Source organism: Leucopleurus acutus (genome assembly GCF_964270905.1).
Source record: "Leucopleurus acutus genome assembly, chromosome: 17".
In the NCBI taxonomy this organism is placed as follows: Eukaryota; Metazoa; Chordata; class Mammalia; order Artiodactyla; family Delphinidae; genus Leucopleurus; species Leucopleurus acutus.
The window spans coordinates 47,046,843-47,071,038 of NC_139159.1; the positions used below are offsets into that span (position 1 = coordinate 47,046,843).

At 39.2% G+C, this 24,196-nt stretch overlaps 1 protein-coding gene across 8 annotated transcripts in view; it reads left to right on the forward strand.

Moving 5' to 3' along the window:
* The window catches only part of VPS13B (vacuolar protein sorting 13 homolog B), an 808,377-nt gene that overhangs the window by 639,785 nt on the left and 144,396 nt on the right, over positions 1 to 24,196 (forward strand). For all 8 annotated transcript variants that reach the window (XM_082859134.1, XM_082859132.1, XM_082859133.1 and 5 more), the window contains 2 exons: positions 17,888 to 18,095; positions 18,399 to 18,583. In XM_082859134.1, coding sequence (XP_082715260.1) covers positions 17,888 to 18,095; positions 18,399 to 18,583 — 393 coding nt within the window. The remainder of the gene's footprint in view (positions 1 to 17,887; positions 18,096 to 18,398; positions 18,584 to 24,196) is intronic.

The window sequence follows — 24,196 nt, forward strand, 5'->3', positions numbered from 1 at the left end:
TATTGAGATATAATTCACAAACCATACAGTTCACCTAATTAAAGAATACGATTCAGTGTTTTTTTACTATATTCACAGTCGTGTGGTCATCACAACAATCCATTTTAAAACGTTTTCACACACCCACCTCCAAAACCCTTTATCCATTAGCATTCACTCCCCATTATCCTCCAATTCCCTCTCCAGAACTAGGCAACCACTAACTATTTCCTGTCTCTATATATTTGACTTTTCTGGACATTTCATGTAAATGGAATCATATGAAATGTGGTCTTTTGTGAATGGCTTCTTTCACTTAGCATAATGTTTTCAAGGTTCATTCATGTTTTTGCAGGTGCCACTGCTTTATTCCTTTTTATGACCAAATAATACTCCATTGTATGGATATACCTCATCTTATTTATCCATTCAGCAATTAATGGTTGTTTAGATTCTTTCCACTTTTAGCTATTATGAGCAATGCTGCTATGAACATTTGTGCACAAGTTTTGTGTGGACATGTTTGGAATTTCTGAGTCAATAAACTTTTTTCTATGTGTAGACTTTTCAAATTACAAAGTAGTCAGCCTGTCTCAAGCAGTGTCATCAGCAATAATTTAAGAACCATTTCCTAATGACAGGTCGTTAGCTATTATGATGTCTGATGGCTAACATAATATATAACCTTACATTGCAACCTTTTATGCATTTGATTTGCAGCCAAGTATTGAATATGTGAGGGTATCCAACTTATTTCTTGATAATTTTCTATTTGGATAGAATGTGAATGTGTTCTTTTTTTTTTAACATCTTTATTGGAGTATAATTGCTTTACAATGGTGTGTTAGTTGCTGCTGTATAACAAAGTGAATCAGCTATCCGTATATTTATATCCCCATATCCCCTCCCTCTTGTGTCTCCCTCCCACCCTCCCTATCCCACCCCTCTAGGTGGGCACAAAGCACTGAGCTGATGTCCCTGTGCTATGCAGCTGCTTCCCACTACCTATTTTACATTTGGTAGTATATATATGTCAATGCCACTCTCTCACTTCGTTGCACCTTACCCTTCCCCCTCCCCGTGTCCTCAAGTCCATTCTCTACATCTGCATCTTTATTCCTGTCCTGCCCCTAGGTTTGTCAAAACCATTTTTTTTTTAGATTCCATATATATGTGTTAGCGTACGGTATTTGTGTTTCTCTTTCTGACTGACTTCACTTTGTATGACAGACTCTAGGTCCATCCACCTCACTACAAATAACTCACTTTCGTTTCTTTTTATGGCTGAGTAATATTCCATTGTATATATGTGCCACATCTTCTTTATCCATTCATCTCTTGATGGACACTTAGGTTGCTTCCAAGTCCTGGCTATTGTAAATAGAGCTGCAATGAACATTCTGGTACATGACTCTTTTTGAATTATGGTTTTCTCAGGGTATATATGCCCAGTAGTGGGATTGCTGGGTCGTGTGGTAGGTCCATTTTTAGTTTTTTAAGGCACCTCCATACTGTTCTCCATAGTGGCTGTATCAATTTACATTCCCACCAACAGTGCAAGAGGGTTCCCTTTTCTCCACATGCTCTCCAGCATTTATTATTTGTAGATTTTCTGATGATGCCCATTCTGACCCATGTGAGGTGATACCTCATTGTAGTTTTGATTTGCATTTCTCTGATGATTAGTGATGTTGAGCATCTTTTCATGTGCTTGTTGGCAATCTGTATATCTTCTTTGGAGAAATGTCTATTTAGGTCTTCTGCCCATTTTTGGACTGGGTTGTTTGTTTTTTTTGATATTGAGCTGCATGAGCTGCTTGTATATTTTGGAGGTTAATCTTTTGTCAGTTGCTTCATTTGCAAATATTTTCTCCCATTCTGAGGGTTGTCATTTCATCTTGTTTATGGTTTTCATTGCTGTGCAAAAGCTTTAAGTTTCATTAGATCCCATTTGTTTACTTTTGTTTTTATTTCCATTTCTCTAGGAGGTGGTTCAAAAAGGATCTTGCTGTGATTTATGTCAGAGTGTTCTGCCTATGTTTTCCTCTAAGAGTTTTATAGTGTCTGGCCTTACATTTAGGTCTTTAATCCATTTTGAGTTTATTTTTGTGTATGGTGTTAGGGAGTGTTCTAATTTCATTCTTTTACGTGTAGCTCCCCAGTTTTCCTGGCACCACTTATTGAAGAGGCTGTCTTTTATCCATTGTATATTCCTGCCTCCTTTATCAAAAATAAGATGACCATATTGTGTGGGTTTATCTCTGGGCTTTCTCTCCTGTTCCGTTGATCTATATTTCTGTTTTTGTGCCAGTACCATACTGTCTTGATTACTGTAGCTTTGTAGTATAGTCTGAAATCCAAGAGCCTGATTCCTCCAGCTCTGTTTTTCTTTCTCAAGACTGCTTTGGCTATTCGGGGTCTTTTGTGTTTCCATACAAATTGTGAAAGTTTTTGTTCTAGTTCTGTGAAAAATGCCATTGGTAGTTTGTTTTTTGTTGGGTTTTTTTTTTCCATTTTGAGTTTTAATTGTAATATTCTCCTTTATAGCCAAAGCAGATGTCACCGTTAATGATGTTAGTGTTTCTCTAGGTATGAGAAGATGCAAGAATTTCGGCTCAAAAAATCTTCTCCTGAAAATATCTAACTGTCTGAAGGCCTGTTCTGCCAGTTTTTCCCAGAGAACAGACTGCCTCATTCCTGATGTCAACTGTGAACTCCTTTCTGGGGGTATTGAAGGTCAGCAGCTGCAGTGGCTCATGATTTAATCTTTGTAGAGACAGACAGCAAGTGCCAATGGCAAATGCTGCTTTCCAGTCAGCAGGGCCCCTTCATGGTCATAAATTCGACCATGGTTTGGGGGGACATTTCATGACCATTTCAATCCATGGGGCTAGGAATGCTCACTCCAAGACCTGGAAAAGAGTTTTCTGATAGGCTACTCAATGTGCTCTTACTGGACTAGGCCACAGGAGTAGCCAAAAAGTCTCTGGACCACCTGTCTTACTAGTCTCTTACAGTCCAGGAAAATATTCCCTCTTGTTGCTTCTTCCCATATCTAGAGTTACACTATTACCATCATTGATCTTACATGGAACCATGTATCATCATTTTATGACAGGCTTAGTCACACATTTGGTAATGTAAGAAACAACAATTTTGTAAAACAGGTGAAATACAAATAACATAGCTAGCAGTAGTAGTGAAGTCATAAGTAAGAATTAAGCAAGCTTCCATTAGGTGTGGCCCAGTATATCCCAGGTTGTCTGACTTAGTCTGTTCTGTACCAATCCTTATCTTTAAGGTAAATTTTATATTGGCACTGTCCGTAAGGCACCCAGCCCAGTTTCCTAGTGTTACTAGACTGATTATCCTTACTATGATTTAATTGTTCCCAACATAGAGGAGCCTTTAAACTTAAATTACCATGGCCTGGTGTTAACTACATAAATCCATCCCATAATTGTGGGAGGTCTTATTCCTTGGCTGAAATTTTGCTTGTTGCTATGATTGAGCCTGAGTAATAAAGAAAAATTTATGGCCAGAGTCAGAGTAGTATCATTAATTGGCTAGGTGAGGGGATCCCACCTAGTAATATTAATAGTGGCCTAAATAGGACTATAATTTCTCTCTTCTAGAATAAATTTCCTAAGAGCCAACCAATTAGAGCCTTGGAGTAGAGAAATCCACCAAAGTAACCCAGAAGTACTAGACACAGGTAATTGGCCACAAACCCAACAACTGGATTGATTTTTAAAACTAGCATAGGAAAAAAAAAAAAAAAAAAAAACTAGCATAGGATCGTGCCCATGATAGGAAAACATTTGATTCATATGCAAGGGTCCAAGAAGTCAGAAAACATTATAAATGATCATACGAGTTAGGTCCAGGATCTTGGGCAAGCTGTCTACTTCTGATGTCGTCGTCTTCTCATCCTAGTATGAGTGTAGTTTCTCTTTTGTTTGAGCATTGTTTTAAGGTGATTTTGAGGTCAACCACACTCTCCATAGGCCAGTCCACTGCAGAGGCCCTTTGTGAGTGGAAATTAATCCAGGAGTCATTCCCTTCAGTTTCACTGTTCATCAGCTAGTTAAGAGTACCTGAAAAGTGTCCTTCCGTCCAGGTTGGAGATAGTCTTTAAATTATGTCTGTTTCAGCATGCACAATCTCCTGGTTCCAGGTCCTGGGGCATCTGATCGTCATTCAAAGATAGATTACTAAGATAAACTTCAGAAACAAACTTAGAGTGTCCTTCAATTAAACTTTACATTAATATAGCATGACAGCAGGGAACTACCTAGGAGGTAAGTCTTAATAAATACAGACCCCCCATTAACAAAACCAGAATTTAATATTCACTGAAACAATCTTTTTCTCTCTAAAATTACCGTCATTTTTACCAAATGTAACCAAATTAAGAGTAGTTTGTTTGCAAAATAAGTCTGGTCTCAGTAAACTTGGCCTGATGATTTATATACCTATAATTGATGATATAAAATTCTTATGTATGTGTGTGAAATTTTGATAAGGAGTCTCGTACTGAACTTTTAAAAGATCTCTCAGGGCTAGGAAAGTCATACCAAGGGTTTATCACACATTTTGCCTAACAGATCTAGGTGAATTCCTCACTTTTCTTTTTTTTTTTTAATTTAATTTTTTTATACAGCAGGTTCTTATTAATCATCAGTTTTATACACATCAGTGTATACATGTCAATCCCAATTGCCCAATTCATCACACCACCACCACCACCACCACCACCACCCCGCGGCTTTCCCCCCTTGGTGTCCATACTTTTGTTCTCTACATCTGTGTCTCAATTTCTGCCCTGGAAACCAGTTCATCTGTACCATTTTTCTAGGTTCCACATAGATGTGTTAATATACGATATTTGTTTTTCTCTTTATGATTTACTTCACTCTATGACACTCTCTAGATCCATCCACATCTCAACAAATGACCCAATTTCATTCTTTTTTATAGCTCAGTAATATTCCATTGTATATATGTAACACATCTTCTTTATCCATTCGTCTGTCGATGGACATTTAGGTTGCTTCCCTGACCTGGCTATTGTAAATAGTGCTGCAATGAACATTGGAGTACATGTGTCTTTTTGAATTATGGTTTTCTCTGGGTATATGCCCAGTAGTGAGATTGCTGGACCATATGGTAATTCTATTTTTAGTTTTTTAAGGAACCTCCATACTGTTCTCCATAGTGGCTGTATCAATTTACATTCCCACCAACAGTGCAAGAGGGTTCACTTTTCTCCACACCCTCTCTAGCATTTGTTGTTTGTAGATTTTCTGATGATGCCCATTCTAACTGGTGTGAGGAGACACCTCATTGTAGTTTTGATTTGCATTTCTCTAATAGGGATGTTGAGCAGCTTTGCATATGCTTCTTGGCCATCTGTATATCTTCTTTGGAGAAATGTCTATGTAGATCTTCTGCCCATTTTTGGATTGGGTTTTTTTTTTTTAATATTGAGCTGCATGAGCTGTTTATATATTTTGGAGATTAATCCTTTGTCCATTGATTCGTTTGCAATATTTTCTCCCATTCTGAGCATTGTCTTTTCATCTTGTTTATGGTTTCCTTTGCTGGGCAAAAGCTTTTAAGTTTCATTAGGTCCTATCTGTTTATTTTTGTTTTTAATTACATTACTCTAGGAGGTGGATCAAAAAATATCTTGCTGTGATTTATGTCAAAGAGTGTTCTTCCTATGTTTTCCTCTAAGAGTTTTATAGTGTCTGGTCTAACATTAAGGTCTCTAATACATTTTGAGTTTATTTTTGTGTATGGTGTGAGGGAGTGTTCTAATTTCATTCTTTTACATGTAGTGGTCCAGTTTTCCCAGCACCACTTATTGAAGAGACTGTCTTTTCTCCATTGTATATCCTTGCCTCCTTTGTCATAGATTAGTTGACCATAGGTGCGTGGGTTTACCTCTGGGCTTTCTATTTGTTCCATTGATGTGTGTTTCTGTTTTTGTGCCACTATCATATTGTCTTGATTACTGTAGCTTTGTAGTATAGTCTGAAGTCAGGAAGTCTGATTCCTCCAGCTCCATTTTTTTCCCTCAAGACTGCTTTGGCTATTTGGGGTCTTTGATGTCACCATACAAATTTTAAGATTTTCTGTTCTAGTTCCATAAAAAATGCCATTGGTAATTTGATAGGGATTGAATTGAATCTATAGATTACTTTGGGTAGTATAGTCATTTTCACAATATTGCTTCTTTCAATCCAAAAGCATGGTATATCTCTACATCTGTTGGTATCATCTTTAATTCCTTCATCAGTGTCTTATAGTCTTCTGCATACAGGTCTTTTGTCTCCCTAGGTAGGTTTATTCCTAGGTATTTTATTCTTTTACTTGCAATGATAAATGGGAGTGTTTCCTTAATTTTTCTTTCAGATTTTTCATCATTAGTGTATAGGAATGCAAGAGATTTCTGTGCATTAATTTTGTATCCTGCAACTTTACCAGATTCATTAATTAGCTCTAGTAGTTTTCTGGTGGCATCTTTAGGATTCTCTATGTATAGTATCGTGTCATCTGCAAACAGTGGCAGTTTTACTTCTTCTTTTCCAATTTGTATTCCCTTTATTTCTTTTTTTTCTCTGATTGCTGTGGCTAGGACTTCCAAAACTATGTTGAATAATAGTGGTGAGAGTGGACATCCTTGTCTTGTTCCTGATCTTAGAGGAAATGCTTTCAGTTTTTCACCATTGAGAATGATGTTTACTGTGGGTTTATCAAATACGGCCTTTATTATGTTGAGGTAGGTTCCCCGTATGCCCACTTTCTGGAGAGTTTTTATCATAAATTGGTGTTGAATTTTCTCAAAAGATTTTTCTGCATCTATTGAGATGATCATATGGTATTTCAATTTGTTAATATGGTGTGTCACATTGTTAATCAATTTGTTAATATGGTGTATCATATTCATTGATTTGCATATATTGAAGAATCCTTGCATCCCTGGGATAAATCCCACTTGATCATGGTGTATGATTCTTTTAATATGTTGTTGAATTCCTTTTGCTAGTATTTTGTTAAGGATTTTTGCATCTATATTCATCAGTGATGTTGGCCTGTAATTTTCTTTTTTTGTAGTATCTTTGTCTGGTTTTGGTATCAGAGTAATGGTGGCCTCATAGAATGAGTTTGGGAGTGTTCCTTCCTCCGCAATTTTTTGCAAGAGTTTGAGAAAGGTGGGTGTTAGCTCTTCTCTAAATGTTTGACAGAATCCACCTGTGAAGCCATCTGGTCCTGGACTTTTGTTTGTTGGATGATTTTTAATCACAGTTTCAATTTCATTACTTGTGATTGGTCTGTTTATATTTTCTATTTCTTCCTGGTTCAGTCTTGGAAGGTTATACCTTTCTAAGAATTTGTCCGTTTCTTCCAGGTTGTCCATTTTATTGGCACAGAGTTGCTTGTAGTAGTCTCTTCAGGTGCTTTGTATTTCTGCAGTGTCTGTTGTAACTTCTCCTTTTTCATTTCTAATTTTATTGATTTGAGTCCTCTCCCTCTTTTTCTTGATGAGTCTGCCTAATGGTTTATCAATTTTCTTTATCTCCTCAAAGAACCAGCTTTTACTTTTATTCATTTTTGCTATTGTTTTCTTTGTTTCTTTTTCATTTATTTCTGCTCTGATCTTTATGATTTCAATCTTTTTGCTAACTTTGGGTTTTGTTTGTTCTTCCTTCTCTAGTTCCTTTAGGTGTAAGGTTAGATTGTTTATTAGAGATTTTTCTTGTTTCTTGAGGTAGGCTTGTATAGCTATAGACTTCCCTCTTAGAACTCTTTTGCTGCAACCCATAGGTTTTGGATCATCATGTTTTCATTGTCATTTGTCTCTAGGTATTTTTTTATTTCCTCTTTGATTTCTTTAGTGATCTCTTGGTTATTTAGTAATGTATTCTTTAGCCTGCATGTGTTTCTTTTTTTTTAAGTTATTTTCCCTGTAATTCATATCTAGTCTCGTAGCATTGTGGTCAGAAAAGTTGCTTGATATGATTTCAATTTTCTTAAATTTACTGAGGCTTGATTTGTGACCCAAGATGTGATATATCCTGGAGAATGTTCTGTGCACACTTGAGAAGAAAGTGTAATCTGCTGTTTTTGGATGGAATGTCCTATAGATATCAGTTAAATCTATCTGGTTTATTGTGTCATTTAAAGCTTCTGTTTCCTTATTTATTTTCATTTTGTATGATCTGTCCATTGGTGTAAGTGAGGTGTTAAAGTCCCCCACTATTATTGTATTACTGTCGATTCCCTCTTTTGTAGCTGTTAGCAGTGGCCTTAAATATTGAGGTGCTCCTGTGTTGGGTGCATATATACTTATAATTGTTATATCTTCTTCTTGGATTGATCGCTTGATCATTATGTAGTGTCCTTCTTTGTCTCTTGTGACATTTTTATTTTAAAGTCTATTTGATCTGATATGAGTGCTGCTACTCCAGCTTTTTTTTTTTTTTTTTTTTTTTGCGGTATGTGGGCCTCACACTGTTGTGGCCTCTCCTGTTGCGGAGCACAGGCTCCGGACGCGCATGCTCAGCGGCCATGGCTCATGGGACCAGCCACTCCACGGCATGTGGGATCTTCCCAGACCGGGGCACAAACCCGTGTCCCCTGCATTGGCAGGCGGACTCTCAACCACTGCACCACCAGGGAAGCCTTCCAGCTTATTTCTTTTGATTTGCATTTGCATGGAATATCTTTTTCCATCCCCTCACGTTCAGTCTGTATGGGTCCCTAGGTCTGAAATGGGTCTCTTTTAGATAGCCTATGTATGGGTCTTGTTTTCTTATCCATTCAGCAAGCCTGTGTCTTTTGGTTGGAGCATTTAATCCATTCACATTTAAGGTAATTATTGATACGTATGCTGAATTCTCTTAGCTTTTGCTTCTCTGTAAAGCTTTTGATTTCTCCATCGAATCTGAATGAGATCCTTGCCGGGTAAAGTACTCTTGGTTGTAGGTTCTTCCCTTTCATCACTTTAAGTGTATCTTGCCACTCCCTTCTGTCTTGTAGATTTTCTGCTGAGAAATCAGCTGTTAACCTTATGGGAGTTCCCTTGTATGTTATTTGTCATTTTTCCCTTGCTGCTTTCAATAATTTTCTTTCTCTTTAATTTTTGCCAATTTGATTACTATGTGTCTTGACGTGTTTCTCCTTGGGTTTATCCTGTATGGGACTCACTGTGCTTCCTCAACTTGGGTGGCTATTTCCTTTCCCATGTTAGGGAAGTTTTCGACTCTAATCTCTTCAAAATTTTCTCTGCTCCTTTCTCTCTCTCTTCTTCTGTGACCCCTATCATGCGAATGTTATTGCATTTAATGTTGTCCCAGAGGTCTCTTAGGCTGTCTTCATTTCTTTTCATTCTTTTTTCTTTATTCTGTTCCGCAGCAGTGTATTCCACCATTCTGTCTTCCAGGTCACTTATCCGTTCTTCTGCCTCAGTTATTCTGCTATTGATTCCTTCTAGTTTAGTTTTCATTTCAGTTACTGTATTGTTCATCTCTGTTTGTTTGTTCTTTAATTCTTCTAGGTCTTTGTTAAACATTTCTTGCATCTTCTCGATCTTTGACTCCATCCTTTTTCCGAGGTCCTGGATCATCTTCACTGTCGTTATTCTGAATTCTTTTTCTGGAAGGTTCCCTATCTCCACTTAATTTATTTGTTTTTCTGGGGTTTTATCTTGTTCCTTCATCTGGTACATAGCCCTCTGCGTTTTCATCTTGTCTACCTTTCTGTGAATGTGGTTTTTGTTCCACAGGCTGCAGGATTGTAGTTCTTCTTGCTTCTGCTGTCTGCCCTCTGGTGGATGAGGCTATCTAAGAGGCTTGTGCAAGTTTCCTGGTGGGAGGGATTGGTGGTAGGTAGAGCTGACTGTTGCTCTGGTGGGCAGAGCTCAGTAAATCTTTAATTTGCTTGAATCCTGATGGGTGGTGCTGGATTCCCTTCCTTTTGGTTGTTTGGCCTGAAGCAACCCAACACTGGAGCCTACCTGGGCTCTTTGGTGGGGCTAATGGCAGACTCTGGGATGCTTCACACCAAGGAGTACTTCCCAGAACTTCTTCTGCCAGTGTCCTTGTCCCCACGGTGAGCCACAGCCACCCCCCACCTCTGCAGGAGACCCTCCAACACTAGCAGGTAGGTCTGGTTCAGTCTCCTCTGTGGTCACTGCTCCTTCCTCTGGGTCCTGATGCACACACTACTTTGTGTGTGCCCCCCAAGAGTGGAGTCTCTGTTTTCCCCAGTCTTGTCTAAGTCCTGCAATAAAATTGCACTTGCCTTCAAAGTCTGATTCTCTAGGAATTCCTCCTCCCGTTGCCAGACCCCCAGGTTGGGAAGTCTGACGTGGGGCTCAGAACCTTTACTCCAGTGGGTGGACTTCTGTGGTATAATTGTTCTCCAGTCTGTGAGTCACCCACCCAGCAGTTATGGGATTTCATTTTGCTGTGATTGCACCCCTCCTACCATCTCATTGTGGCTTCTCCTTTGTCTTTGGATGTAGGGTATCTTTTTTGTTGAGTTCAAGTATCTTCCTGTCGATGATTGTGCAGCACCTAGTTGTGATTCTGGTGTTCTCACAAGAGGGAGTGAGAGCACGTCCTTCTACTCTGCCATCTTGGTTCAGGCCTCGCCATTGGTAGTTTGATAGGGATTGCATTCAATTTGTAGGTTGCTTTGTGTAGTATAGTCATTTTCACAATGTTGATTCTTCCTATTCAAGGCACATTATATCTCTCCAACTGTTTGTATCATCTTTAATTTCTTTCCTCAGTGTCTTATAGTTTTCTGTGTACAAGTCTTTTGTCTCCTTAGGTAGGTTTCTTCCTAGGTATTTTATTCTTTTTGTTGCAATGGTAAATGGGAGTGTTTCCTTAATTTCTCTTTCAGACTTTTCATCATTAGTGTATAGGAATGCAAGAGATTTCTGTGCATTAATTTTGTATCCTGCTACTTTACCAAATTCATTGATTAGCTCTAGTAGTTTTCTGGTAGCATCTTTAGGATTCTCTATGTATCGTATCATGTCATCTACAAACAGTGACAGCTTAGCTTCTTCTTTTCCGATGTGGATTCCTTTTATTTCTTTTTCTTCTCTGATTGCTGTAGTTAAAACTTCCGAAACTATGTTGAATAATAGTGCTGAGAGTGGGCAACCTTGTCTTGTTTCTGATCTTAGTGGAAATGGTTTCAGTTTTTCACCATTGAGAACGATGTTGGCTCTGGGTTTGTCATATATGACCTTTATTTTGTTAAGGTAAGTTCCCCCTATGCCTGCTTTCTGCAGAACTTTTATCATAAATGGGTGTTGATTTTGTTGAAAGCATTTTCTGCACCTATTGAGATGATCATATGGTTTTTCCCCTTCAGTTTGTTTATGTGGTTTATTACATTGATTGATTTCCATATATTGAAGAATCCTTGCATTCCTGGGATAAACCCCACTTGATCATAGTGTATGATCACGTTACGTTAAAAGTAACACGCTGGTGGTTGAGAGTCCGCCTGCCGATGCAGGGGACATGGGTTCGTGGCCCGGTCCGGGAAGATCCCACATGCCGTGGAGCGGCTGGGCCCGTGAGCCATGGCCGCTGAGCCTGCGCGTCCGAGCCTGTGCTCCGCAACAGGAGAGGCCACAACAGTGAGAGGCCCGCATACAGCAAAAAAAGAAAAAAAAAAAAAAAAAGTAACATGCTGTTGGGTTCTGTTTGTTACTGTTTTGTTGAGGATTTTTGCTTTTGTGTTCATCAGTGATATTTGTCTGTAGTTTTGTTTTTTTGTGACATCTTTGTCTTCTTTTGGTATCAGGGTGATGGTGGCCTCATAGAATGAGTTTGGGAGTGTTCCTCCCTCTGCTGTATTTTGGAAGAGTTTGAGAAGGCTAAGTGTTAGCTCTCCTCTAAATGTTTGATAGAATTCCCCTGTGAATCCTTCTGGTCCTGGGCTTTTGTTTATTGGAAGATTTTTAATCACCGTGTCAATTCCAGTGCTTGTGATTGGTCTCTTTATATTTTCTATTTCTTCCTGGTTCAGTCTCAGCAGGTTGTGCTTTTGTAAGAATTTGTCCATTTCGTCCAGGTTGTCCATTTTATTGGCATAGAGTTGCTTGTAGTAATCCGTCATGATCTTTTGTATTTCTGCAGTGTTAGTTGTTACTTCTCCTTTATCATTTCTCATTCTATTGATTTGAGTCTTCTCCCTTTTTTTCTTGATGAGTCTGGCTAGTGGTTTATCAATTTTGTTTATCTTCTCAAAGAACCAGCTTTTAGTTTTATTGATCTTAGCTGTTGTTTCCTTCATTTCTATTTCATTTATTTGTGATCTGATCTTTATTATTTCTTTCCTTCTGCTATCTTTGCTGTTTTTTTGTTCTTCTTTCTCTAATTGCTTTAGGTATAAGGTTAGGTGGTTTATTTGAGATGTTTCTTCTTTCTTGAGGGAGGATTGTATTGCTATAAACTTCCCTCTTAGAACTGCTTTTGCTGCATCCCATAGATTTTGTTTTGTCATGCTTTCATTGTCATTTGTTTCTAAGTATTTTTTTATTTTCTCTTTGATATCTTCAGTGATATCTTGGTTATTTAGTAGTGTATTGTTTAACCTCCATGTGTTTGTATTTTTTACAGATTTTTCCTGTACTTGACATCTCGTCTCATAACGTTGTGGTCTGAAAACATACTTGACATGATTTCAATTTTCTTAAATTTACCAAGGCTGGATTTGTGACACAAGATATGATCTATCCTGGAGAATGTTCCATGAGCACTTGAGAAGAAAGTGTATTCTGTTGTTTTTGGATGGAATGTCCTGTAAATATCAATTAATTCCATCTTGTTTAATGTATCATTTAAATCTTGTGTTTCCTTATTTATTTTCTTTTTGGATGATATGTCCATTGGTGAAAGTTGGGTGTTAAAGTCCCCTACTATGATTGTGTTACTGTCAATTTCCCCTTTTATCCCTGTTAGCATTTGCCTTAAGTATTGAGGTGCTCCTATGTTGTTTGAATAAATATTTACAATTGTTATATTTTCTTCTTGGATTGATCCCTTGATTATTATGTAGTGTCCTTCTTTGTCTCTTGTAATAGTCTTTATTTTAAAGTCTATTTTGTCTGATATGAGAATTGCTACTCCAGCTTTCCTTTCATTTCCATTTGCATGGAATATCTTTTTCCATCCCCTCACTTTCAGTCTATATGTGTCCCTAGGTCTGAAGTGGGTCTCTTGTAGACAGCATATATACAGATCTTGTTTTTGTATCTTTTCAGGCAGTCTGTGTGTTTTGGTTGGAGCATTTAATCTATTTACATTTTAGGTAGTTATTGATATGTGTGTTCCTATTAACTTTTTTAATTGTTTTGGGTTTGTTATCATAGGTCTTTTCCTTCTCTTGTGTTTCCTGCCTAGAGAAATCCTTTCGGATTTGTTGTAAAGCTGGTTTGGTGGTGCTGAATTCTCTTAGCTTTTGCTTGTCTGTAAGGCTTTTAATTTCTCCATGGAATCTGAATGAGACCCTTGCTGGGTAGAGTAATCTTGGTTGTAGGTTTTTCTCTTTCATCACTTTAAATATGTCCTGCCACTCCCTTCTGGCTTGTAGAGTTTCTGCTCAAAGATCAGCTGTTAACCTTATGGGGATTCCCTTGTATATTATTTGTTGCTTTTCCCTTGCTGCTTTTAATATTTTTTGTTTGTATTTAATTTCTGAGACTTTGCTTAATATGTGTCTTGGCATGTTTCTCCTGGGATTTATCCTGTATGGGACTCTCTGTTCTTCCTGGACTTGATTGACTCTTTCCTTTCCCATATTAGGGAAGTTTTCAACTATAATCTGTTCAAATAGTTTCACAGTCCCTTTCTTTTTCTCTTCTTTTGGGACCTCTATTATTCCAATGTTGGTGTGTTTAATGTTGTCACAGAGGTCTCTGAGACTGTCCTCAATTCTTTTCATTCTTTTTTCTTTATTCTGCTCTGCAGTAGTTATTTCCACTATTTTATCTTCCAGGTCACTTATCCGTTCTTCTGCCTCAGTTATTCTGCTATTGATCCCATCTAGAGTATTTTAAATTTCATTTATTGTGTTGTTCATCATTGTTTGTTTGCTCTTTAGTTCTTCTAGGTCCTTGTTAAACATTTCTTGTATTTTCTCCATTCTATTTCCAAGATTTTGGATCATCTTTACTATCATTATTCTGAATTCTTTTTCAGGTAGGCTGCCTATTTCCTCTTCATTTGTTTGGTCTGGTGGGTTTTAACTTGCTCCTTCATCTGCTGTGTGTTTCTCTGTCTTCTCATTTTGCTTAACTTACTGTGTTTGGGGTCTCCTTTTCGCAGGCTGCAGGTTCGCAGTTCCCTTTGTTTTTGGTGTCTGTCCCCAGTGGCTAAGGTTGGTTCAGTGGGTTGTGTAGGCTTCCTGGTGGAGGGGACTGGTGCCTGTGTTCTGGTGGATGAGGCTGGATCTTGTCTTTCTGGTGGGCCGGACCACATCCGGTGGTGTGTTTTGGAGTGTCTCTGAACTTGCTATGATTTTAGGCAGCTTCTCTGCTAGTGGGTGGGGTTGTGTTCCTGTCTTGCTAGTTGTTTGGCTTAGGGTGTCCAGCACTCTAGCGTGCTGGTCATTGAGTGGAGCTGGGTCTTAGCGCTGAGATGGAGATCTCTGGGAGAGCTTTCGCTGTTTGATATTACGTGGGGCCAGGAGGTAACTGGTGGACCAATGTCCTGAACTTGGCTCTCTCACCTCAGAGGCTCAGGCCTGACACCCTGCTGAAGCACCATGACTCTGTCAGCCACCCCCGCTCAGAAGAAAAGGGAGAGAAAGAAAGAAAGAAAGAAGGAAAAATAGATAAAGTTATTAAAATAAAAAAATATATATTATTATATATAAAAAAATGTTAAAGTAGTAAAAAAAAAAAACGGAAGAGAGAGCAACCAAATGCAAAAACAAATCCACCAATTATAACAAGCTCTGAAAACTATACAAGAAAAAAAAAGGACGGACAGAACCCTAAGACAAATGGTAAAAGTAAAGCTATACAGTCAAAGTCACACAAAGAAGCATACACATACACACTCACAAAAGGAGAAAAAGGAAAAAAAATATATATATATGTACATTAAAAAATTTAGAAAGGAAGAGAACAACCAAATCAATAAACAAATCTACCAATGATAATAAGCTATAAATACCAAACTAAGATAAACATAAAACCAGAAACAAATTAGATGCAGAAAACAAACCCGAAGTCTACAGTTGATCCCAAAGTCCACCACCTCCATTTTGGGATGATTCGTTGTCTATCCAGGTATTCCGCAGATGCAGGGTACATCAAGTTGATTGTGGGGATTCAATCCACTGCTCCTAAGGCTGCTGGGAAAAATTTCCCTTTCTCTTCCTTGTTTGAACAGCTCCTGGGTTTCAGCTTTGGATTTGGCCCCACCTCCGCGTGTTCTTCGCTCAGACAGGACGGGGTTAAAGGAGCAGCTGATTAGGGGGCTCTGGCTCACTCAGGCCAGGGGGAGGGACGGGTACGGAATGCGGGGCAAGCCTGTGGCGGCAGAGGCCGGAGTGAGGTTGCACCAGCCTGAAGCGCGCCGTGCGTTCTCCCGGGGAAGTTGTCCCTGGATCACGGGATCCTGGCAGTGGCGGGCTGCACAGGCTCCCGGGAGGGGAGGTGTGGACAGTGACCTGTGCTCGCACACAGTCTTCTTGGTGGTGGCGGCAGCAGCCTTAGCATTTCATGCCCGTCTCTGGGGTCCGGGCTGATAGCTGCGGCTCGCTCTTATCTCTGGAGCTCGTTTAGGCAGTGCTCTGAATCCCCTCTCCTTGTGCACCCCTAAACAGTGGTCTCTTGCCTCTCAGGCAGTTCCAGACATTTTCCCAGACTCCCTCCCAGCTAGCTGTGGTGCACTAGCCCCCTTCAGGCTGTGTTCACGCAACCAACCCCAGTCCTCTCCCTGGGATTTGACTTCCGAAGCCTGAGCCTCAGTTCCCATTCCCCGCCCGCTCTGGCGGGTGAGCAGAAAAGCCTCTCGGGTTGGTGAGTGCTGGTCGGTACCGATCCTCTGTGCGGGAATCTCTCAGCTTTGCCCTCTGCATCCCTGTTGCTGCGCTCTCCTCCGTGGCTCCAAAGCTTCCCCCCCACACCCCCCCGTCTTTGCCAGTGAAGGGGCTTCCTAGTTTGTGGAAACTTTTCCTCCTTCACAGCTCCCTCCCAGAGGTGCAGGTCTCATCCCTATTCTTTTGTCTCTGTTTTTTTTCTTTTTTTTTCTTTTGCCCTACCCAGGTATGTGGGGAGTTTCTTGCCTTGTGGGAAGTCTGAGTTCTTCTGCCAGCGTTCAGTAGGTGTTCTGTAGTTGTTCCACATGTACATGTATTTTTGATGTAGTTGTGGGGAGGAAGGTGATCTCCACATCTTACTCCTCTGCCATCTTGAAGCTATCCTGAATGTGTATCCTTTAATTTGACACAAATCTAAAAAGCTTGAGGAATTCAGAGTTATAGAAAATGGCAATGACTAATTTGTTAATAGTGGAGGCGTATTAAATATGAATTTGTCTTCATCTAAAAGTTGTCTTGCCTCACCTTTTTCACCAGTTTTCTTAGTGACACAGAGGTAGATGTAGGGGAGCCCACTAACTTATTGCTTTACATTGATTGGTTTTGAGATTTTCAGTATCTGTTATAAATTTTCATAGATTTACTCAGCATGTGATTTTGTGTTGTTTTATCTAGAATAGTAATTGTATTACCATTTTTCCAAGACAGCAAAGTAACTCCACATTAAAAACAACAATAAGAGCAAAGACAAAGTATATCATCTCTACCTTATAAACTCTCTTGACATTTTAAAACCTGGAGCACAATGTTTGACTCCCCAACTTGACTTTTCACCTATCTCTGTTTTTCAGGATTCAATAAAAATAAGATTGATGAGAAAAAAATAGACTTAGTATCATACCTCTTACCTTTATTTCTGAGATGCCTTAATTCCAGAGAGTAGGACTTAAACTGAGGGTTTAAAACTTGCCCACAAAGCACAGGCTTATTCTTTTCTACGTCTGTATATTCTTTTCTTCTTTGCCATATTAGCTGGTCCTCTTAGAAATTATGGTTGTATTGCCTTTATCCAATACATTCAGAGAAATTAATATTATTGAAAATTTATGTCCTCTGACATTAATCATTATTACCCACTGGTCATACTTCCATTATAGACTAATACTCTTCACATGCAGAAAAAGGGAACTTGATCCTCTCTGTTAGATGTAACACCAAGAGTTTGTTCTGAAACTGTCCCGTAGCTCCTGTACAGTTGGTTCTCAAGGGCTGTGGAATACTGTTTGTTGGCACTTTCTCACTAAACACCGAAGTTGGGAGCCTTTTAAGTTCAGGTTCATTGAGCATCTTCTTTTTTTTTCTGAAGAGTGAAAGTGCAAAGAAAGGAACCCTATAATCAAGATGTGTTCATGTAATCTCATGACAAAATGTAGAAGCTGTTCTACAATATTATTAACATTTTGGCCTAGAAGGATCTTCATATAGTCTCTCAGACTATAATGGATGTTCTTTTCCCTCTTAGCTAAGTTAATTCATAAACATTACCTCACATCAACATAATTTCATTATCAATTCAGCATTTAAAATTGATTGCTATCCACACAATATATGATATACTTGATTTTCTTGTTTTTATGTATTTACCCAAGAATAGAATTTCATCCCATAGGTCAATTGCTTCTTAAAAATTATAGTTTAATTATTATCAGTAGTTAAATTAAATGTAATTACAGCCTTGAACTAATTCAAATATGATTGTACCTAATTATTCTCATGAAGTGTTTGTGTTAAAGCCAGTAAAATTTTTCATATGATTTTAAAGGTTTTCTGGGGTCAAGAACATTTGAATTGCCTAGTTCTTCTACATGAATTACTCAATGGATACCTTAAAGAGGAGGGAAATTTTGAAGTGCAAGTTTCTGAAACAGTGCCGCAAATTCCATCTCCTATGGAAAAAAATCAGATATTTAAAAGTGAACAAAGTTCAGATGACCTACGGACAGGTCTGTTTCAGTATATACAGGATGCTGGTAAGTAGCGATAGCTTCAGTGTGATTGTGTGTGTGTTTGTTTATTTTACCTGCACATTCAGTAAATAATAACACATCAAGATCACATGAAAAGTAAGTCAATACCTGCAGTACAAAAATAGTACATTGCCATTCAGTCTCTCTTAAGGGAAAATTTTTGATTTGTTCCTGTCTTAAACCATGTAAACATGATCAACCAGCTTCTTTATATTCTTTTCTTTTATACTCATAATTTTTTCTTGTGTAATAAACCAACATGTTCCCCTTCGAAAGCATACAATTAATTATACTTTCGTTTAACAGAAGCTTTGAAAATGCCTGGTGTCTATGAGGTCTTGTTTTACAATGAAACCGAAGATAGCCCAGGGATGATGTTATGGAGATATCCAGAACCTAGAGTGCTCACCCTTGTACACATAACTCCTGTGCCCTTCAACACCACAGAGGATCCAGATATTAGCACAGCAGACCTTGGTGATATGCTACAGGTATGGAATGGCTCTTCATTTCAAAATAAAAGACAGTGTGGGAAAGTGCTGATTTGATCATAGGAAAAATGTTGGGAGCATACCTATCTTCTCCATAAGTTGTATCAGAGAGAAATACACATGTATGTGCGTATACAAACACATATGTACACATACACACACACACACACACGAGACACACACATACTAGAAATTGTATAATAAGAGAATAATGTCATTCAGATTCATGGTACATGGCAATCCTGAGAGTTCTTAATTCTACTCTTCAACCTGTTACAGGTAGCTTACATAGTCTTCAGGTAGTAATGGGACAAACAGGTGTCACTGAGTTCAACACACATTTTCTGAGGACCTACCATGTGCTCACACTCTTCAGCATTTTTAGAACTGTTCTATGAAATGAGATATGTCCCCATAAGGGCCAGAAAGGATGACTTAATTTGCATTTCATTTCCCGAGCTGAAAATGGTCTTGGGCCTCGTGGTAGGCTGATAGGAAAACCATCTAACCAGTGATCATATTCTGTATGATTTTGTGGAAAGTTTTTTGCTTGTCATTTCCCTGAGTGTGGCTAGCACTATATTATTATTCTACTTATTAATATTCTGTGGATCTGAATTTCTCCTAAAATTTGTTTTTCTCTTAGCGGTCTACCTGTTACTAGATCACATAACCATCCACTCGAAGTCATTCCTGATTACTCTTTTTCCCTAACTGCTCACATCTAATTCATCAATAAGTCGTGTCAGCTCGACCTCCAAATATGTCCCTATTCCATCTACTTCTTTCTGTTTCTACTGGTACAACTTGAGTTCAAGCTACCATCTTCCGTTCCCTACTACAGTAGCTTCCTAATTGGTCTCTATGATTCCATCCTTGACTCCTTGTAATGCATTTTCCAAACAACAGCTAGAGTGATCTTTTGAAAATGTAGGTTAGGTTACGTCACTCCCCTAACTTAAAACCTGATGGTGGCTCCCTTTAAGACTAACAGAATTCGGTATCTTACTATGGCCTGTAAGGACCTCTGATCTCTGCACTGCCTACCTCTCTTGTATGTCTTGATCACTTATCTCCAGCCCCTGGTATAGAAATATGAGCCAGTTTTTTTAATGACTGCTCTACACTTAACAACTCAGAATAATAATACAAATCAGAGGAGACCACAGTACATATTAACATTGGTATTATTATATGCTTATTTAATTCTTGTTTAAATTCCTGGTTATAATATAGTCAGATGTTCACGTTCTGAATTGATAACAATGAAATGTGTCATCATTTTGTCAAGTGAACTAGAGTATGCAGAACTATCCAGTTTGCCAAGATGTCAACAATATCTACTTTCTTTTGTTTTTTTTTTTCTTGTGATGAGAACTTTTGAGACCTACCCTCTTAGCAACTCTGCTTTGATTCTTAAATCCTCACATTTGCTTCCCCTCTGTCAAGGTCATATTCATGATTATCTTCTCTCCCAGTATTCTTGGATTATTTTTGCTAAATAAACTGGCATTGTCTTTGAATCCTGCTGTCTTGTTAAACTTGCCTAAATGTAGAACATCTGTAGTATTTTCAGTCAAAATGAAAATACTTGGGCTGCCCTGGTGACACAGTGGTTGGGAGTCCGCCTGCCGATGCAGGGGACGCGGGTTCGTGCCCCGGTCCGGGAAGATCCCACATGCCGCGGAGCGGCTGGGCCCGTGAGCCATGGCAGCTGAGCCTGCGCGTCTGGAGCCTGTGCTCTGCAATGGGAGAGGCCACAACGGTGAGAGGCCCGCGTACCGCAAAAAAAAAAAAAAAAAAAAAATGAAAATACTCATATATCAAAGTTTCAGTATCATGTAAAGGCTTCTTTATAACTGATTTTGGGATTCAGATTTATAGTTACATGTTAGTTAACATAAGCCTGATAACTGTTGGTTGGTAGTATTATGCCAGTTGTATTAAACAGAGCATTTAAGGTAGTAAGTACATTCACTAGTGACATGTTCATCTTCTCACTGCCACCGGAGAGGCAGGAGAGCATAGTGGTTAAGAGAATGAACTATAGCCAGAATGCCTGGGTTCAAATTCTGGCTCTGCCATTTGCAAACTGTGTCACCTTCGATAAGTAACTTAATCTCTCAGCCTCAGGTTTTCTGTTTTGCTTTTCTTTCATTAGTAAAGTGAGGCCACTAATAATGTCATGCTTACAGGAATTAATATTTATAAGACACATGGAACAATGCCTGGCACATGGTGAGTGCTGTGTAAGTCTGTGTACTACCAGTACTATTACAGTGATTATCGTCAAAAGTCTTTTCATCAAGCAGAAGCATAGGCTAGATCAGGGAGAGCTGGGGTCTAACGGCTCTACAGACCAGCTGGAGTAGTCTAGGAGATCTGGGATAGTCCGAGGGGCCTATACAGTAGACTTGGCACATAAGCATTGCGTGAACGAAGCCTGGCAGATTTCAACATGCAAAGAGCTGGTATCAGAGAGGTCCTGCTATGTTTCCTATCTTGTTGGAAAGAGGAGCTGATACATGGCAGAGTTCAAAGACAAGGATGCTGGCCTACGAAGCAAGACAGGGTTGTACCTACTCTAAGCTGAAGGGGAAACCTTGATCCCAGTGGTAAGAAAGAACACCCAGAATTGACAGCTGGGATGGAAGAACAGAGCAGGACTGGCAGAAAGTTGCCATGCTACTGAGCTCCCAGCCTAAGCTTATATTCCCCCAGCTAGGAGCAGAATTTGTCCCAAGGGTTGGGGTGACCTCATCTGTAGAAGTATGACAGCTTTTTCCTTGAGTGCTTGCAGTGCCAGACCCTGAGCATACTCCTGGGGATTCAGAGCCAGATAAGACACTGTCTACTCATCAGAAGCTCTCTGTCTAGCAGGCAAGTTTCTCTGGTTGTTTGGGGCAGAAGAATTTCCCTATTTTCAGCATTCAAGCATTCAAGCATTCAGCATTTAACCTCTCTGTTGTCAGAATCATTTTCCTGTTCTATGTGATTATCTCTAGGTCTGTACTGGAGGCACCGCTAAAATATTGAAGTACCAATCCTGAATAGCAGGGAACTTATAAAAAGAAAGCCCTTTATCAACATGGTATAGTGTAGATAATGTAGACATTAAAGTCTCAACTGCTGACTCCTGTTCCCCTCCCCCTTTGTATTTTACTAACTCAGTGACCATAAGCAAACTGCTGGTCTCTTAGAGCCTTAATTTCGTCAACTGAACACCGGAGTTAATGCTATTTACCTTGCAGAGTTGTCACGAGATTTAAGTGAAATATTATCGCTAAAACAAATAAGTGCCTTACACATAGTGAGCTCTTAATAAATGTTAATTTCCTTCCCTCCACTTCTTCACAAGCAAATGCCTGGACCACTAAAAAGCCTCCTAAGTGAAATTCTAGCCTTCAATCTCTTCTCCTTCCAACCTATCCTGCTAACTTCTTAAAGGAACAGGTGGATTGTGTCATTCCCTGAGAAAAACCTTCAGCGGTCCTATCACTGCTAGACTGACCTTGAGGGCCCTGCAGAACCTCCCGACCCAGCTTTGCCTTTCCTTCCCTTCTGCGTGATCTATGCTCTAATCAAACTGGCCTATTCAGCATTCCCGAACCATCCTGTGGTCTCCCACATCCGTACCACTCCCTCTTCATTTGAGTCTCTCCCTTTTCTGCTGAAATCCTATCCACACATCCAGACAGCTCCAGTGCCATCTATTCCATGAAGCCTTTCCTGGACACCATCTCCAAACATGATACTGCCTTTCTCTGAAGTTCTGTAACACTTCATGGCACCACCTTTATGCTGTTTCTCACCTATTCCTCACATTTTAATTATCCATATCTTGTCTCCCTCCTAGACTGTAGGTTTCCAAAGGAAATGACCACATCTAATTTTCATTATGCTCCGTATAGTATCCACTGCAGTGGAGATGCTCAGTATATTGAATGGATCAATGAGTACATGGATGTCTGTGCTCCTGTTCTGTATAATTCAAAAGCATTACACTGTTTGTCATTATTTTATGGCACTATTGAATGCATTTGGTTTTACAGACTGAATTATGGCAGGATGCACTGTGTTATGCTTCAGTGGCATTACCTACTATAAACAGGCAGTCTAATGTCATTACATTACACAGACTCTTGGTGAGATCATTGACTCTTCTGCCAAGCCCACTGCCCCCTAGGCAGAGGCTCATCCTTAAATACAAAAACAAGTTCATCTCCTTGGTTTTAGTCCTAAAAACAGAATCAAGCTTGGATTAATTTTTTCCTTCAGGACCATTTAGTTCATAAGAAACTGACCTTACAGAGTTCACTTATATAGAACCCTTAAATATATCTGTTTATATCTCTTTCCATAATTAATATTAGGATTTATAAACAGGCTCCTCAAATGACTTTATGGAGTTTATTTTGTGATTATACTGAAAAATATGGAAAACATGTCTATAATATTAAACTAGCCATAGGTTCAGAATAAAGACCCTGAAATTAATGTTCACAGAAAACCAAAGGAGCTTATTTTGTGGTCAGTTTTATCACATTAAATTTTAAGTGTTAATAGTATATTTAGATGTCAATAAAATTAGGATCTGGGCTTCCCTGGTGGCGCAGTGGTTGAGAGTCCACCTGCCGACGCAAGGGACACGGGTTCGTGCCCCGGTCTGGGAAGATCCCACGTGCCGTGGAGCGGCTGGGCCCGTGAGCCATGGCCGCTGAGCCTGCGCGTCCGGAGCCTGTGCTCCGCAACGGGAGAGGCCACAACAGTGAGAGGCCCGCGTACCACAAAAAAAAAAAAAAAAAAAAAATAGGATCTGTAAGTTAGAGTAATGTCATCAACCTAGAAGGAATGTTGTGCTATTTAAATGAGCTGAAATATAAGAAATTTCTGGCACTGTGTCTGACACATACTGTAAGTTTTCCTCTCTCCTCATCCTGTTGTGTACACTGCCTACTGAGGATTCCATTTAGGAAATACCCGTGTTCTCAGATTGTAAATTTTTAATTCATCCTTTGTAGTGGAATTGGTAGTGGAGATTTTAATTCTCACACAGATCTGACATGGTGCTTGTTCTTGTTCTCTCAATACTGTATTATTCTTGTTTTTATATTTATTTTCATTTATGTATCGTACTAAATTTTTAGGTATCTTCGTTAGGTATGTGACAGTAGCCCATACTAAATAGCATCTTTCCCCAAGGATCTCAAGAGTGTAAAGCTTGAACATTACAATTCAAGATAAACACTAAATGTTGGGTTGGGATCACTGAAGCAATTTTTTTTTTCTTTTTTTAACATCTTTATTGGAGTATAATTGCTTTACAATGGTATGTTAGTTTCAGCTTCACAACAAAATGAATCAGTTATATATATACATATATTCCCATATCTCTTCCCGCTTGCATCTCCCTCCCTCCCACCCTCCCTATCCCACCCCTCCAAGCGGTCACAAAGCACCGAGCTGATCTCCCTGTGCTATACGGCTGCTTCCCACTAGCTATCTACCTTACGTTGGTAGTGTATATATGTCCATGCCTCTTTATCGCTTTGTCACCGTTTACCCTTCCCCCTCCCCATAGCCTCAAGTTCATTCTCTAGTAAGTCTGTGTCT